The sequence below is a fragment of the Pogona vitticeps genome, chromosome 4 (assembly GCF_051106095.1).
Source record: "Pogona vitticeps strain Pit_001003342236 chromosome 4, PviZW2.1, whole genome shotgun sequence".
In the NCBI taxonomy this organism is placed as follows: domain Eukaryota; kingdom Metazoa; phylum Chordata; class Lepidosauria; order Squamata; family Agamidae; genus Pogona; species Pogona vitticeps.
The window spans coordinates 131,395,688-131,413,532 of NC_135786.1; the positions used below are offsets into that span (position 1 = coordinate 131,395,688).

At 43.6% G+C, this 17,845-nt stretch overlaps 2 protein-coding genes across 3 annotated transcripts in view; one reads left to right on the forward strand and one right to left on the reverse strand.

Moving 5' to 3' along the window:
* The window catches only part of CYSTM1 (cysteine rich transmembrane module containing 1), a 45,169-nt gene that overhangs the window by 25,802 nt on the left and 1,522 nt on the right, over positions 1-17,845 (reverse strand). The window contains exon 2 of one of the 2 annotated variants that reach the window (XM_020799407.3): positions 662-767. The exons of the other annotated variant lie outside the window; for it this stretch is intronic. The gene's annotated coding sequence lies outside the window, so the exon portion shown is untranslated. The remainder of the gene's footprint in view (positions 1-661; positions 768-17,845) is intronic. 2 annotated transcript variants of the gene reach the window in all.
* Positions 1,828-7,537, forward strand: LOC144588937 (uncharacterized). Its single transcript, XM_078392520.1, has 2 exons — positions 1,828-2,088; positions 2,123-7,537. The coding sequence occupies exon 2, from the start codon at positions 2,809-2,811 to the stop codon at positions 7,294-7,296; it is 4,488 nt and encodes a 1,495-aa protein (XP_078248646.1). The 5' UTR covers positions 1,828-2,088; positions 2,123-2,808; the 3' UTR covers positions 7,297-7,537.

The following is a 17,845-nucleotide window of genomic DNA, read 5'->3' on the forward strand; positions in this document are numbered from 1 at the left end:
GTGTTACCATTCTATAAGAGTCAACATCACTCAAGGAAAATATTACTGTACAAACAATCCTGGATATTTTTAACAGGAGAACTTCCAACAGTGTTAAGAAACTGGGAGAAAAAACAATTCAGTAACAACTTCCATCAGAGTTGGATGGAAAACAGGGCTAATCAGCTTTGGTAATTCTTTATTTCCATATACTACTATACAAGCATGTATCTCTGGACACACAACCCCAGTATGAGAACTGCAGCACTTTCTGATGGTATCTACTGGACAGAATGCTAGAGGAAACTGGAAACTTACCTTAAACCATCTATATCAGGGGTCTCAAACTGTGGCCCTCCAGATGTTCTTAGCCTACAGCTCCCAGAAGCCTTCAGCACCACCTCTGCTGGCCAGGATTTCTGGGAGTTGAAGTCCAAGAACATCTGGAGGGCCACAGTTTGAGACCCCTGCATATGGTTTAAGGTAAGCCTGTGGAACCTCATAAAACTGAAGAAGCTCCAATCAAAGAATTTTGGACCTTACTTATGAAACATTTTAAAAACAGATTATAAGAATATATTGGCCAGAATCCAACTGAGTATTTATGCTGGCATACGTGTAATCATGTAACTTAGAGTGGCAAATAGCCACTGATTAACAAGCCGCCCCCCCGATTATGTACCTAGCTGTGTGCCGAATTAAGCTTGCAAGTAGGGATTCAGTTGAAGATTTGTTGATTTGCAGCTATTACAGCGGTGGAAATATTCAATTGGATTGTAGCCACTGTCCTGTAATAAGAGAATTAGAAGTTCAAATCCCTATTCCATGATGCAATCTTTGATCTATAATACAGTTAAATTAAAATGATCACATAGAGGGTGTTTTTCCAAATGAAAAAATGGTTTGGCAATAACAATACAATAAAATCTTGCTTCAAAATCTGAATATTTTGGAAATATATCATGACTTGTCCCTTTAAGATACAGACAAGAGACCTTGAGAACACAAACTGCATCCTTGGCTATCTATTGCTTTGATGGAAGTTGTGAGTGTGGTACATCATTTTCTTAAAGCTTTCTTTCTGGAGAGAGAGAAAAGATACATCTGTGCTTTTTTGTATAAAACTGTTTCTCTTCAACAATGTAAATTAAGATCTAAAATATTAGGATGGGGATAGGGAAGTTAATTGTAAAATAAAGGGATCCTAGTGTTACAGCAATACAACCTGCTAGCAATATATTTTGTGTTTTCATAAATGTGGTAGATGGCCAAGGATGTGGTTTGCTCTCATATTGCAAGGTATTCTGTCTACATCTTAAGGAACTGATGGATTTTATTTCATTCTACTTGTCTTCATAATTTAACCACAATTTCCTTTTTGGAAAGGCCTCACTTCTGGTTTGGTTCCATTTGATGTTTTCTTTCAATGCTCTCTTTGAATTATCTAGGGTAAATGACTACTGGATAAAAAAAAACCCCAAAGATCACTGTATGATTTAAACAATAACATATAGAATCTTCTTCCAAAGAAAATTCTTAGGCGTTCCCTCCAGATATGGAGAAAATCAGCACCACCTTCTAAACACCTCCAGCAAATACCATTACTATTCCTGAGAATGTATAAGGTATTACTTGATACAGTGCTTTATACCAATTTTATTTTATATTTAGACATGGAGAGAAAACTGGTACTGTGGTCTAATTTCTCTCTCTCTCATAGCTAGATGCTGATGGATAAAATTCATTTCTCATTTGACATTAAAGCCCCCTCTTCCCTTTTACTTGTGAACTGTTGAGACAATACATCCTTTTATCATCCACTAGCAAAAAGACCTGGGTTTGGGGGAGACAACTGTTACATACAGCACTGATGTTACCTGTCTGTCATGGGTTTGGAGGGAAAGTTCCATCCTATGGGGAGTGGAAGGCGGGACATCAGGAGGAGGGGCTGTACTGTATATATATGTGATGCCTGTGTGGTGAGAGAGAGATGCTGAGATGCTGTGAGACATTGGGATGTGACGAAGCAGCAGCTGGGAAGAAGGAGCTGTTGTGGGAGTCTGTGTGTCAGACAGGGTACTTCTGTGTGTCAGAGTACCAACCTGATAGGTTCAGGTGTCTGTTGGTTAGCCAGAACTGATAGGTTCAGGGTCTGTGCTTCAAGTTAAGGGTTCTGGGTGAACCAAACTGTATGCTTGTATGAGTGAGAGTAAGCCACGTTACTTTATTTATTCACCTAATCATTTTATTATCCCTGTGTGTTGTATGTAAATAAACCTTATTCTTTTATTGTTTAAAAATCCATCCCTGGTCTGTGTGACTTCTTACAGGGAATGGTTGGTGGCAGCTTAGTTAATGTGTGGCAGATCCCAGTAGGTCTGGGTTTGTCACATTGATTGGTGTCCAGCGTGTGGGATACGACTGGTCCAGTTGTCCAGTGGTCCAGCAAAGCCTTGGCAAGTGTGCCCAGAGCAAGGGGGGTCTAGTCAGGGACAGTCTGAGGCGCGTAGGTAATCTTCTAGGTGTACCTCACGGGGAGGTGCGCTAGTAGAAGAACGTGCCAACTGGGGAGACTTAGATTAAGGTGCTCTGAGGCAGCCTAGTTTTGGCGGGAAAAAGCTGAGGCAAAACTGCGTAGTAACAGTGATCTAGCTTGCCAGCTGAGAGGCCCAGCAGAGGGGGGTAGGCTCTGACTCGATACTGTTGCAAGTTAGTGCTGAAGAACAGCAGCAATCTCTAGGGAGAGCTGGTTCTGAGGCAAAAAGGAAAAAAGTGGTCGTTTTATTTTGAGGCTTGACTTTTTAAAGCAGCCTGTTCTGAGGGGGGATTATGCCCTTGACTCGAAGCCCAGTAGCAGACATGAGTGAAGTGAAAGACCCCCAGATTGACCAAGGTTCTGAGGATGAATTTGGCTCAGTGCAGGGTGACAGCACAGGAGAGCAGAACCCAGAACTTAGAAAATTGCTCATAGCCCAACAGCATGAACTGAGGATGAGGCAATTTGAAATGGAGGAAAGGGAAAGAGAAGAAAGGGAAAGAGAGAAACAGCGGCAATTTGAAATAGAGAGATTGGAAAGAGAAGAAAGATTAGAGAGAGAGAAAATTGCTCTGGAAAAAGAAAGGATGGCGTATGAGTTAAGAAAACTGGAAATGATGAACCAGAACAATAATAACAATAGGGATTCTGAGGGAGGCCAATTGTCTAAGGCTGACCTGAAGAAATTCCCTGTGTACCACAAGGGAGATTGTCCTGAGGTGTTCTTTTCCTTAGTGGAAAGAGCGTTTGTGGACTTCTCAGTGAGGGAAACTGAGAAGATGACCATCATGCGATCTTTAATCAGTGGTAGCCTGGCTGAGGTTTATGCCGAGATGCCTGAGGAACTGATGAAAGATTTTGCAGAGTTTAAAAAACTGGTGTTTGCCAGACATGGGATAAATGCAGAGCAGCTGAGACAAAGATTCAGGTCCCTCACCAAGAAACCAGAACAGACTTTTACCCAAGTGGGGGCCCAATTGGTGAGGCTGCTCGAGAAATGGCTATCGCAGGAAGGGACAGAGACCTATGAGCAGCTTAAAGACTTGATAGCACTGGAACAGTTCTATTCAGTCCTGCATGGGGAATTGAAATTCCAGGTGAGGGAAAGGAAACCGAAATCTGTGGCAGCAGCCGCTGAGATTGCAGATTTTATTTCCCAAATAAGAAAGCCCTTGGGTGAGGGGAAATCTGTAGGTAAACCCAAAGAAACCTACAGCAAGTACTCTCAGGGACCAGGGAAAAGCCAGCAAGGGGGAGGGGCCCATGGTGAAGGGAAGCCCTCAGACATGAAACTAAGACCTCAGATTTTGGAGGGAAAACCAAAACAAGATGAGAGAGAATCAAAATACACCAGAAAATGTTATTTCTGTCAGGGAAAGGGTCATCTAATCTCAGAGTGTGAGAAATTAAAGCAGCTAAAAGGAATGGTGCCTCAGAATTCTAGTGGGACCAAGCCAAAAGCTGTGTTCTGTGTCCAGAAAGAGCAAGGCTCAGTGTCACAGAGGGAGCCTGTTGCCATGGCTACTCAGTCTGGAACAGCTACCTCTGCTGATCAGGCTGAGGAAAATGGTCCTCTGGTGGAGGTAAAGCGCTGCTTGCTGGTGAAAACAGATTCTCAATTGTTTGAGACAGCCGGGGTGGACGTAGGAATACTTGACCGTCAGTATAGGGGGCTGCGGGACACGTGTTCCCAGGTAACCCTGTGCCATCCCGATATTATTCCTAGGGAGTTTATAATCCCAAATGAGAGCATAAAGGTGGCAGGGATTGAGGGGCAGGTAATCTCTCTGCCAGTAGCAGAGGTACCTGTCAACTTTCAAGGCTGGAAGGGAGATTGGCGGCTAGCGATTTCATCGACTCTGCCAGCAGCCGTGCTCGTGGGAAATGACCTGGCTGAACATGTGAAACGGGTGCTAGTGATTACACGCTCACAAGTCACCACAGGGACAGTTCAGGGGGGTAATGATGAGCCAGAGACGGAAGCAGAGGGGAGTTCAGAAGCTGTGGTGGAAACCTTAACCACAGACAGCAGATTTGGACAGGAGCAAAAGGCAGACGCCACTCTCCAAAAGTGTTTTGAACAGGTGACTGACGCCCAGCTAACACCTGAAACCCCAGTGAGATTTCTGGAGAAAAAGGGGATTTTATATAGAGAAACCCTGAGGAATATCTCAAAAGGGGGAGATGGGATCAGAAGTCAGCTGGTGGTACCTGAAAAGTATCGCCCCATGATCTTACAAAGGGGGCACTCTGACATGTTTGCTGCACACTTAGGGGTGAACAAAACACAGCAGAGAATCACACAGAATTTCTACTGGCCTGACATAGGGAAGCAGATCAGGGAGTTCTGTAAACAATGTGATGTGTGTCAAAGGCAGGGGAATAACCGCGACAGGACCAAAGCAAAGTTGTGCCCTTTGCCTGTGATTGACACTCCGTTCAAATGCATAGGGGTGGATATTGTGGGACCTTTGCCCAAGGCCACAAAGAGGGGGAACAGGTTCATTCTAACAATTGTGGACCATGCCACAAGGTATCCTGAAGCCATACCCTTGACTAATATTGAAACTAACACAGTGGCCGATGCTTTGGTGGGGTATATGTCCAGGATGGGATTTGCCTCAGAGATAATCACAGATTTGGGCGCATCGTTCACATCAAAGCTCATGAAACGCTTATGGCAAATCTGTGGAATTAAGCACAAGGAAACCACTGCCTATCATCCTGAAAGTAATGGGTTAACTGAGAAGTTCAATGGGACTCTAATGCGCATGATTAGGGCTTACTTGGCAGAGAATCCAAACAATTGGGACCAGAAGCTGCAATCCCTTTTGTTTGCTTATCGATCAGTGCCACAAGCCAGCACCGGGTTCAGTCCATTTGAACTTTTATTTGGGAGAAGGGTGAAAGGGCCCCTTGATTTGATCAAACAAAATTGGGAGCAGATCACCCAGGATGACCCACAAGACGTTGTGACTTACATAGACACCTTGATGAATGACCTAAGGAGAAATCTAGAGCTGGCAGCAGAGAACCTGCAAGCTCAGAAGGTCAGACAGAAAACATGGTATGACCACAAAGCTAGAGAGAGGCACTTTGACCCAGGGGAGGAAGTGCTTTGGCTTAGGCCCTGCAGAGAGAATAAACTGCAGCTCAAATGGGCAGGACCATATAGGGTCATCTCCAAGATGTCAGACCTGAACTACCTAATAGAGCAGGAGGAGAACCAAGCAAGGAGGGTGGTTCATGTGAATGCCCTAAAACCCTACTACCGAGGGGAACAGAGGGTTTTATTCGCGATAAAAGCAGCTGAGAGTGAGGAAGCGGAATTACCCTTCTGGGAGGGTAGAGGGGAAGTAAAATACAACCCAGAGGAGGTAAAGATCAGTCCTGCACTCACCCAAGACCAGCAGCAAGAACTAAAAATGCTGCTTAGTAAATACCAACAGGTGTTTTCCAACAAGCCGGGGATAGTGAAGGGAGTGATGCATCGGATCCACACAGGGGATGCACCCCCGCAGGCAGTATCCCCATACCGAGTAACGGGACCCTATAGGGACAAGGTGCGGAAGGAGCTGGACGAGATGCTTAGGGAGAACATAATCGTCCCCTCTTCTAGTCCTTGGTCCTCTCCGATAGTCCTTGTGGACAAGCCTGATGGGAGCATTAGGTTTTGTGTCGATTACAGGAAATTAAACCGTGTAACCACTCCTGATGCCTACCCAATGCCCAGGCTAGACAACCTGATTGAAACCATAGGGGGTTGTCGGTTCATCTCATCATTGGACCTGGTAAAGGGATATTGGCAATTAAGAATTGATCCCAGGGATCAAGAAAAGACTGCCTTTTGCAGCCCTTTTGGTCTCTATGAGTTTCGAGTCCTGAGCTTTGGTCTCAGAAATGCACCAGCCACATTCCAAAGGCTGATGGACCAGACCTTGGCAGGGCTCAGTGACTTTACAGTGGCCTACATTGACGACATAGGGATCTTCAGTAATACCTGGGAAGATCACCTGATACACCTGGAGTTAGTGCTGCAGAGGTTAAGTGCAGCAGGGCTAACAGTAAAGGCCAGCAAGTGTCAGCTGGGTAGCCCCGAAATAAAATACTTGGGTCACATGGTAGGGGGAGGAGTGATAAAACCCCTAGAGGCCAAAATAGAAGCAGTTCGTGATTGGCCTAGACCCAACACCAAGAAAAAAGTCAAATCATTTCTTGGGTTGGTGGGCTACTACAGAAAGTTCATCCCGAGGTTTAGCGAGATTGCGGCTCCGCTGACCGATCTGACGAGGAAGAAGGCTGATGACCGCATCCCGTGGACCAGCGACTGTGAGGCGGCGTTCCAGATGTTGAAGGAGGCGTTAATCAACTATCCTGTCCTGCGTGCTCCAGACTTCGACCGGGAGTTCATCATCTACACCGATGCGTCTAACAGCGGGGTAGGAGCAGTTCTGTGCCAGGAGGATGAGAATGGTGACCAGCATCCAGTGTCCTACCTGAGTAGGAAACTTCAAAAAGGTGAGAGACATTTGGCAACCGTGGAGAAGGAGTGTTTGGCCATAGTCTACGCGATCCAGAAGGCCAAGCCTTACATCTGGGGAAGACATTTTGTTCTGTGCACTGACCATTCACCACTGCAATGGTTAAAGACAATGAAAACCCACAATAGCAAACTTATGAGGTGGGCTTTAAACCTACAGGACTATGACTTTGAAGTGAAAGTGGTCAGAGGGTCAGTGAACTGTGTTGCTGATGCCTTATCAAGAAGACCTGAAGATTGAAGACGGCGAAAGAACATGGACTATGTGTATATAATGATGACAAAAAGTTAAATGTACCTGGTTTTGAATTGGTTTGTATGAATAAAGGTAAATTGATGTAAGGTATATGGTAAATGTTTAAATGCCTAAATGGTAAATGTTTAACTTAGAATGTAAGTATAAGTAAGTATGGTATGTATAACTGTTGTTGTGTGTTTTATTCAGGTTGTTTTTTTGGTGAAAAGCACGTTAGCTTTCCCCCTACAAAACAACTTATAAAGAGGGGAGGTGACAAACCCAGACCTACTGGGATATGTCACAACAACTATAAACTCACTTTACCCTTTCTCTTTTCACTGATTGCATACGGAGATTCTGAGTGTGCAACTACACAGAGAGGGAAAGGAAATTTACTCAAATTCACTCACTTTATTGCCTTGTAGGCACCTTCCCACTCTCAAGTTGCACCAGGGAATTTGAGTCTCTTCCCTCTTCAGAGAGGGAAAAGGACTGTGTTGTTTCCAGCTGTCTGGTAGCCCTGCAGGAGGCCCAGTTACAAGGGAACTACCTAATAAGCTGTAAACAACGGAGTCATAATGCAGAGGTTAAAAGAAGGATGTAGGCAGCTCTCAGGTGTGGTACCTTCTTCCAATAGCATTTGCTGCATTCATCAGCTGGAAAACTCAGCCAGGCTTAGAGAAAACTATTACAAGGAGTGATGCAAAAGAACAGAATTTGGAGACGCTACCTTGGGGCTGTGCTGGAGGGGGAGTCCTTAGAATGATAGTCCCCCTCAAGTAACTGTTCCGAGCTCTAGTGACATGGCTGCATAAAACCAAGTGAAGCCATAGATTGTTTCAGATCCTGGTCCGTCTTAGCCACAGATAACCTCCAGGCTGATAAACAGCTCAACAGCAGTTGCAGGGAAGGAAGAAACTAGAAGGGATTATGCATTAGAAGCCTGGTTCCCTATTCCTGAACAGTGCCGTGGCCTTGGCATCCTGTGTATCTCATTGTTCACTAAGTCCACTTGCAGCCCTGGTCACATGTGCCAGTGTACCAAGCTACTATTACACTTATGTTAGCCTTAAGACTGCTAAATAAAGAGTAGTTCTGCATGTTGCCCTAATGCACCTTGACCCATATAGCTTGTTTGACCACATACTTAAGGGCAAGGGAAGCAGGTCTTACTCTAAGGAAGTGGTGCATGCCTCTGGTGTTGACTCCCAGTCTGTTAATGGCAGGTAGGAGGAACAGGCCTACTTTAGCATTCCAAGAATAGTAGCCACCTCCCACTGAAAAACAGATAACTGGACAGGTTTTCATCCCTTATCGGTTGTAATAAGACTGAAACTCTCTTAGTCCCACCTCCTCCTTTAAACACAACTAGCCTGTGGCAATGAAACACTACAAAAGGAAGACACATCAGGTGACACACTTGTCATAAAGGAAAAGAGTTTTAGGGAACCTTCCTTATTTTTCTATGTAGTTGGCAGGCCTTCCTTTTTGGGCCTGAAGTCCCATTTGTCCACCAGCAAGCACTGGTCATTCCGCATGGGTGAAGAAGGATTCTTTATGGCTCATGCTAGCCTTTTTTAAAATACTCTTTATACCATCATCTCAAGAGGAAGAATGTCTCAAACCCCAAGGTGCACCTCTCTGCTTATTTACAGGCCATCCTTGCTATTCATCCGCTTGAGGTATTTTTTCCCATGTGCCGCCTCCTGCTGCTAATGGGGGCTTTGCTTTTCAGCCATCTGTCTGATTTGCTCAAAACCTCGAGAAGCTGAAACAGTTGCCACACCCAAAACAAACAAGCAGCAATTTTGGTAAGTGCAGTGCAGTCCTGGACCAAGCACTTGTGTGCATTAGAAACATTGCCCCCACATTACTGTCTTCCCAATGGAGTTATGGCTTCGTTAAAAACAAAAAAAAACTAAAAAAAAAAAAGCAAGAGCCACAACATTAAATAAAAAAGAAAGCAGCAATTCAATGGATTTCTGCTTGTATTGTGGCAGAATAATAAATTAAATGGCATTTGATCCTTTCCCAGCAAATAATACTCTTCAAGGTTATTTAACAACAATGACAACAACATCTCTAATGGCAATGTAACTGCTGAACCAGACATGACACACGATATGGGTCTGCCTCCTGGAATCCCAGCACTATGGTGAGTTCTCCTGACAATGTGTTGTGTGCTTCCCTACTTCCCATCACAAGTTCAGGCTGTGGGAAACACAAGGCAGGTAGTTCAGGAAAAAGGAGAAGTTAGAAACTGCTGTTCTGATGGCAGCCCCACCCTCTCTCTGCTGAGAAACACAGGAGTTTTCGTGTGATATTTCCCCCTCCTTTTTTTGGAAATGGCTTGTCTATGGTCTACCTAATGAGTTCTTGACTGAGATAGGAATCAAACAGGAGGATTTTCCAAGGCAAACTTAGCTACAGCAGCTACTGATGAACTGCACAAGATTATTTTTCCTTATCTAATAACTCATCTCCAAGTCATCTTAAACAATGACTCTTTTTCACATGAAATCAGACTTTCTTAGAAGTCAGATCGGTAAAGGATGCTAACACAACTTTCATAATCATGAGGATGGCTGATAAACGAACTATCAGGAGCACAGTTTTGGTATCAAAAGCAGCAGGTCAAAGAGCCTTCCTGTCACCCAAGTGGGAGCTGGAACAGGGCATTGTTTTGTCCCTACCAGAAATTGTGGGATTCTTGAAGCAGGCTACAGGGACCCGCTGTGGGCTAAACCGCAGAAGCCTGTGCTGCAGGGTCAGAAGACCAGCAGTCGTAAGTTCGAATCCACGCGATGGAATGAGCACCCGTCGCCTGTCCCAGCTCCCGCCAACCTAGCGGTTCGAAAGCATGCAAATGCAAGTAGATAAATAGGTACCATCTCGGTGGGAAGGTAGACAGCGTTCCGTGTCTAAATCACACTGGCCATGTGACCACGGAAAGATTGTCTTCGGACAAATGCTGGCTCTATGGCTTGAAGAGCGGGATGAGCGCCGCCCCCTAGAGTCGGACACGACTGGACAAAAATTGTCAAGGGGAACCTTATTTGGGGACAGATTTGGATCTCTTCCAAAAATGTAACAGGTAGCTAGATTGTGGCCTGGGATATAAATAGGTCATGTTATGCTCCACTCCAATGCTAGCAGGCCTCCATGAGTATGGAGAGAAGGTGTGTATTCTCAAAATTGCACAAATATATTGATCTTCCTGCACTCACTAAAAAAAAATATTGGTTTTAAAGTTTCTATACTCCTTATAAAGATAGAACAGCTCCCTGAACTCATGGAGTAGATTATGGATTTAACTTTGGAGGCTTTAATCCACTCTGAAATTTTGGAAGAGTAAAATCATCCCCTCAATGATACCAAAGGGATTACCAAAATCCTTCTGCGCAGCTCTGTCTGTACAACAGACAGACATAGTTAGCTGCAGATTGCTGCTGATTAAATACCTTTTTAATTTCCAGGTCAGGCCAGTTTACACACAAAGTTGCATGCATCCCAATATTCCTGTTGTTCACCTAACAGTCCGATTATTTGTTTCATTTCTAACATCTCTGTCCTTGTGTTTGATGCAGAATTTTAAGAGCAGTGATCCAATTAAAGAAAACTTAAGTCCAGTAGGTAAGTTTTAATTGCTTAATTAATTACATTTGTAGGTATTTATATATTATTAAAATAGCAACACTGAAGATGTTTTGCTTTGAGCTGGAACATAAAATACATGGCACATCAGATACATTGTACAAGAGAAATACCCTCCATTAATATGCATCTTTTAAAAGAGTTCTACATTTTAAAAATTAGATTTCTCTGTTAACTGGGGAGACCTGCAGTGAGTTACAAAGTTTAAACTGAACTGATTAAGAACTATAACTTTAGTTCACACTTAGGTAAAGTTTCCCCTTGACAATTTGTCCAGTCGTATCCATCTCTAGGGGGCAGTGCCCATCCCCGTTTCCAAGCCATAGAACTAGCATTTGTCTGAAGACAGTTTCCGTGGTCATGTGGCCAGCGCGACTAGACACAGAATGCTGTTACCTTCCCACCGTGGTGGTACCTATTTATCTACTCGCATTTGCATGCTTTACACCAAGACATCAAATGGCTAAAAAACTAAGCAAAGATAAGTTAAGATCTGAAGCACTTGATTGGCAATTTATTTACTGGGAAATCAAATCACAGACGTGTATCAGTTGCTAATCTTTATCTTATGCTGGAGGGCACTGATTGTGGCTATGCTTGGTAGCCACCTATTCTGTATGATGGCCACTACACTTCCTCCTTCTCCAGCGTCTCCTGCCCTGCTATGGATGTTTCAGACCTTTCCCACTGCATAGGAAATCAAGAAGGTACCTCTAAACTAATATAGACTGCTTTTCCTTTTTCACTGTTTATGAGGAGACAGTGTACAGGCATGTGGGCGTAAGTACATGTGTGTGTGAGCATACACACACACAGAGAGAGTAAGTTGTTTGGCTTAGTTTTCCTCTGCAGCTTCTAGTATAAACTGCCCTGTTTAGTTCTTTTAACTGTGACTACCATCACTGGAAAAGAAAACAGCAGAGGCAGTCAAACAATGAATGAAGACAATCCATGATCAAAACTCCACTTCTTTTTTTTCCACGGTGGAGATGAAAAGGTTCTCGTAGGAACTAGGTGATTGTTTCTGCCTAAACACATGCAGGGTACTGTCTTTCCCTTGGCGCTTGGTAACCACAACACAAAGGGTCCCAGATGTCTGATTACATTCTCTGGAAAAACAGAATGCATCATTTGAGCAGCAGAAAATTACGCCTGAAACTATACAGACACGTATATTGAATGCAAGCCCTGTTGATCTCATTGGGGCTTTCTTCCCAGTACTAAGGCATACAATTGGGCTGTAGGAAAAGTGGTATGTAGGCAACAAGAGAAATACAAGATTAATGGAGGAAGGAAGAGATAGAGGTGTGCAAGCAACAAGAAACAATACTAAGAGAAGAGAAATGAGCTATACTACACATTTAATTCAAGGGACGTGGTGGCGCTGTGGGCTAAACCGCAGAAGCCTGTGCTGCAGGGTCAGAAGACCAAGCAGTCGTAAGATTGAATCCACGTGACGGAGTGAGTGCCCGTCGCTTGTCCCAGCTCCCGCCAACCTAGCGGTTCGAAAGCATGCAAATGCAAGCAGATAAATAGGGACCACCTCGGTGGGAAGGTAACAGTGTTCCATGTCTAAGTCGCACTGGCCATGTGACCACGGAAGATTGTCTTCGGACAAACGCTGGCTCTATGGCTTGGAAACGGGGATGAGCACCGTCCCCTAGAGTCGACCACGACTGGACAAAAATTGTCAAGGGGAACCTTTACCTTTACCTTACACATTTAATTAACTGTAGAGCTGACAGCCATTTCTGGGAAGATTTTTTTAAACTAAAAAAGTAAGTGAGGCTAGAGTGAGACCCAGTGATGATAGGGTTGTTTGGCTAGGACTCCTGGGTTTAAATCCCCAAGTGATCATGGAAACTCACTGATAGGTAGAATTGCTAAATCATTCCTTAAACATCTCACATATCTCAAAGCATCGTAAGTTAGAAGCAGCTTGATGGCACATCACCACCACAACAATGGTGTGTGTGTGTGTTACAGTTAAAACACCCAGGTAAGGTTTTACTCTTCCCATGCTAGTAGAGAGCCCAAAGAAAATAAAATATGCCCTGCTCACTTGTTATCTCAAAAGCTTAAGGAAAAGATCTCATTGCAAACCAGCTACATTCTTCAGCACCACCCCTTATGGTAATTTCTGTGCAGGGGGAGGTTTTTGTGGGATTGTAGCTGAGGAAGGAAGAGTAAAACCTCCTTGCGTACAGCAATCTTGATGCAAAATCCTCTTCCCCAGCATATTAACTTTTTTTATATATGTAAGAATGTAGAAAGAGAGCAAATGCTGATGTATTTGCCTGACACAAGGTAAGCACAAAAGGCAGAACACTTCCTCTCTTCTCTTAGCTGCCTGCTAGCTTCTGATCAGGCAAAGGGAAGAGGAATACTGCAGTGCTGCCCAGTGATAGTCATATAAATACTCTGAAGGTCTCCTTGTTTTTTTAACAAGTAGCCATCACTAGAGGAATGTAGAAGAAGCAGAAGATAGGGAGACTGCAATTATCAATGAAGTCTGTTTTTAAGGCATAATTTCAAAACAAATTGTCCCTCCAAAAGAAAGGAGAAGAGATGAAAGTGCCCTTCTCAATCCTTTAACAATTTATTATGCCATTATGGTTCTAGAGGAATGGAATCTGGGTGGAAGAATACAGGCTATGAATTAGTTACTTCCTCCTCTACTTGATACAAGAACATGCAGGGCTTATGGAGCCCAGTCCCCAATCTGTTTTGTAGGGCCCTGGATGTATTGTCCAGAATGCAAAGAGTCCATTGCTATGTAGCAATGCTTGTTTCCTCTTTGATTAATTATTCCTTGTGTATGTAGGGTGTGGTTTTCAAGGTGGGTAGGGAGGGAAAGGTTAACTCTCTGAACCTAAGGTGGTCAGCTCTCCCAACCATAAGCAGTATATCTCCACAATTTCCATGACAATTAAAATGACAGAATATGGGCAATTTCCAGGCATTTCACCTTGAAACATGAGCAGCCATGGGCCCAGGTATGCGTAGCAAATTCGTTGACATGCTAGTCTTTTGCTAGCGCTTTTGTTACTGTGTGCTGCTTATGAACACAGGGCAGTAACATGTGATCACATACATTAATTCCTTTGGTTTCATTAATTCCAATCCCATCTCTGTTAGAGGCAGGCCATATTAACTGGGCAGCCTTCCCTCCCCCAGCTAAAGAGAAACTCTCCGAATTTCAAAAAGGCAGAAATGGAGAGGGAGGGTGGGGGCCAGATTGCCTGTGACTGTCCTCTGTTTTAAGAGATGGGCCATAAATTCCAAATTACTAGCTGAAGCAGAGCTTGAAACCAACATGCATGCTGCAGCTGTTTCCATATAAGAAGTTTGCCTGGCTTCTACACCATCACCCATGCGAATCTGGGACATTAATAAATAGCACATCAGTTTGGAACTGCCCACAAGAACATGATGCACAGCCTTGAAGAAGATTATTTATCATTGAAAGCTCACTATTTCTCTCTCTCTCTCTCTCTCTCTCTGGTTGATGAAAGGTAGCACTTACTCCTGCATTTGTATCAGTTCCTCTGTGACATCAAATGATTTCTCATGCTGTCTCCTTGTCTAAGAGAACAAACTTTGGATACACACAACACACACACTTCCCTTTGCTTTTGTGCACCAAAAGAAGCAACACAAGACCATCTACTTCCTGTTTTAAGGCCACAGTAGATCCCTGCGATATCTTAATTAGAATGACTTAAAATTTAAAACGTTTAAACTTTTCTTAGGAAACACAAGCCAAGATCTAAAATTACAGGCCTGATCTGCTGAAGTCACTCTGTTTTGCCTCACAATGCCATCAGAATGCTGCCCCACAGCATGGCCAGATGAGACCGCTTACATCTCCGGGCAGACTTCACAGACTTCACAAGCAAGTTTACTGTAAGCAAGCCCTTTGGCCTACTCAGATAGGCTGGAGCCCCTACACCATTCCAATCAAGACTCAGAAATAATGTCCATATTTAATGGCAGCAATGTGAATTCCCTCTTACTATTACAAATTACTATTGCAGTTCTGCTGCCATGATCATGTATTAATTTATTTTTATCATTTTATCATTTTTAATATTATTTCTTATATTGCTGTTAGCCGCCCAGAGTGGCCTGGTTGCCAGATGGTGTGGGATATAAATTCAAATAATAAACAAACAAACAAATGACAGCAATCAATATTTGTAATTAGAAGGGGGCAGTTTATGATTTCATCATTATGGACAGGAAGGGAAAAGCTATTTGTCTTCATAGACTCTGAATGTTCCTGTCTTTATTTCCTACTAGTGCCATTACTTCTCCATTAAGCATTTCTTACTGGTGTTTCAAAACTGGCCCTTAGGTTTCAGTCTCGAAGATGACATTTACAAGTTAAATGACCTCACTTGTTTATCATGTTTACCAGATAAGTAAAGGTTCTTAAGAAGCACAGAAGAGAACAATTAAACATCTAGGTAAAGGTTCCCCTTGACATTTAGTCCAGTCGTGTCCGACTCTCGGGCGTGGTGCTCATCCCCGTTTCCAAGCCGTAGAGCCAGCGTTTTGTCCGAAGACAATCTTCCGTGGTCACGTGGCCAGCGCGACTAGACATGGAACGCCGTTACCTTCCCACTGAGTTGCCCCCTATTTATCTACTCACATTTGCATGTTTTCGAACCGCTAGGCTGGCAGTTAAACATCTAGTAATGCTTAAATAAGAGGGACGTGGTGGCGCTGCGGGCTAAACCGCTGAAGCCTGTGCTGCAGGGTCAGAAGACCAGCAGTCATAAGATCGAATCCACGCAACGGAGTGAGCTCCCATCGCTTGTCCCAGCTCCTGCCAACCTAGCGGTTCGAAAGCATGCAAATGCAAGTAGATCAATAGGGACCACCTTGGTGGGAAGGTAACAGCGCCGTGTCTAAGTCGCACTGGCCATGTGACCACGGAAGATTGTCTTCGGACAAACGCTGGCTCTATGGCTTGGAAAAGGGGATGAGCACCGCCCCCTAGAGTCGAACACGACTGGAAAAAAATTGTCAAGGGGAACCTTTTTAATGCTTAAATAATGCTGAACACACACTCTCTTTCTCTCCCCCCCCCCCATGCAAGTCATCAGGGCAGGTCATTCTGGTACGCAGGCTGAAAAATCTAATCTTATCCTCCCAAGTGAAAACTTACTTACTTTCTCTCTCTCTCTCTTTCTTTCCATAAGCACTAGGTTTGCTTTACAGTGCACCTGCTGCTTTCTCTGCAGCTTTTCATTGTTCCCCTATATGTACATTGTTTTATTTGCTGCCGAACCAGCTGGTTTTAACCAGGGTGTTATTTTATGCTATTTTAAAGTTATTTGTTTTATTGTGTTCCTTGCAACTGAAAAAAGCAGGTATAACTAGTAAAACGTATGGTACACATGTTAACAATGGCAGGAACTACACATTTCAGATGGCCCACAAATTTTTTTTTTTTACTGTGGGTTGTCTGAACACAGGCATGAACCTGCTTGTTTCACACATCCTATTTTAATGTGCATCTTCGCATTAAAGCAGGACATGGAGTCATACCTAATCTGCAGGCTGGGGGGAAGGGGGGAGGAGCCCCTGGAGCTGCCCCAACCCCACCAAGAGGAATGTTCCTGTTGGTGTTCTTGCCTCGGGGCAGATCCAACAGCTCTGGTTTTGCTGCATGATGAGCCTCAATCTTAGTGCCCTCAATAGGTGGGAAACCTCCCAGCAGTGGCTGATCAGGATGGAAGCTCTGGTGTGGCGTAGATATGGCGCCAAGGTAGCCTTCTTACAACTGCACCAAGGCTTTGCAGCAAGTGAAATGACCACAGTTGCTTTGTGGTGACTTTGACCGTTTCTGCAAGTGTAGTTGCAGCCAATGTTCCTAATGCACAAACCCAAGACCTCTTGTGCATAACAAGAGGCACAATAATTGTTGGGAAGAAAGGAAGAAGGGGGAATAGCTGTACAGATAAGACCGTGATGCAAACGAGCAATGTAACTACTGCATGTCATTACTGGAATTACAGTACTGTGTTATCATAGTAAAACCTGTGAGTGTTTCCTTATTTATAAAGAAATTTTATAAGTCAAGTGGTTTAGACAAGAAAGAATGGATCAGACATGGATTACTCATCTGATCAGGGCAAACCATGAAACCACCTAGGCTACTATATTTAACAAATGAGCAACATCCTCATAACCGAAAGCAGAATAGGAGGTGTACTCTGTTTTTCATCACAAGGTAGGTGAAAGGAAGCCACATTAATCTCAATCCTCAAAGAGAAAGGGGAAGTGGAGGCTAGCCAGAAAATATCTTTCCGAGAAATCCAGGAAGTGAATTCAACCAAATGATCTTTTCTCAAGTATGGGCAAGTGTCAATAAGTCCATAATAAATAAGCATGGTATTAAACACAACTTCCTGTTTATAGGAGGAAAAGCTACCTCAAGTTCTGAAGAACTTGAATGCTCATCTCAGTTGTGACTTTTTAAGGATTCAATAAGAATGTTACCCAATCTTGGATTCTCTCACTCTGAACTTGATTACACAGTCATTTTTTTATTATTTGTGTCATCAGGCATGCTAATAAAAGTGGATCAGTATAGTTACGGACTTTGTTATGGTGAATTTTACTAACTTAATGTTTCAAGAGTAGCTCAACTACAACAGAAGCAAAATGGCTATTCTATACCCTGGCTGGCCGCGAACACACTACAGTTACAGGTCTCATTCTATGCAAAGTGGTTTTTGTTTTCATTTTCATCCCACTAGCATAACTACAGGTAGTACATATATGTTCTCCTACTTCTCTTTTATCTTTGTGGCGTCTTTGTGAGACAATTTATGCAGAAAAAACCTTGACTGGGCCATGACCACCCAGCAAGCTTCCTGGTGAAACC

Bases quoted from the DNA above. Each gene is read 5' to 3' on its own strand.
- LOC144588937 (XM_078392520.1), top strand. From the start codon at position 2,809: ATGCCCTTGACTCGAAGCCCAGTAGCAGACATGAGTGAAGTGAAAGAC.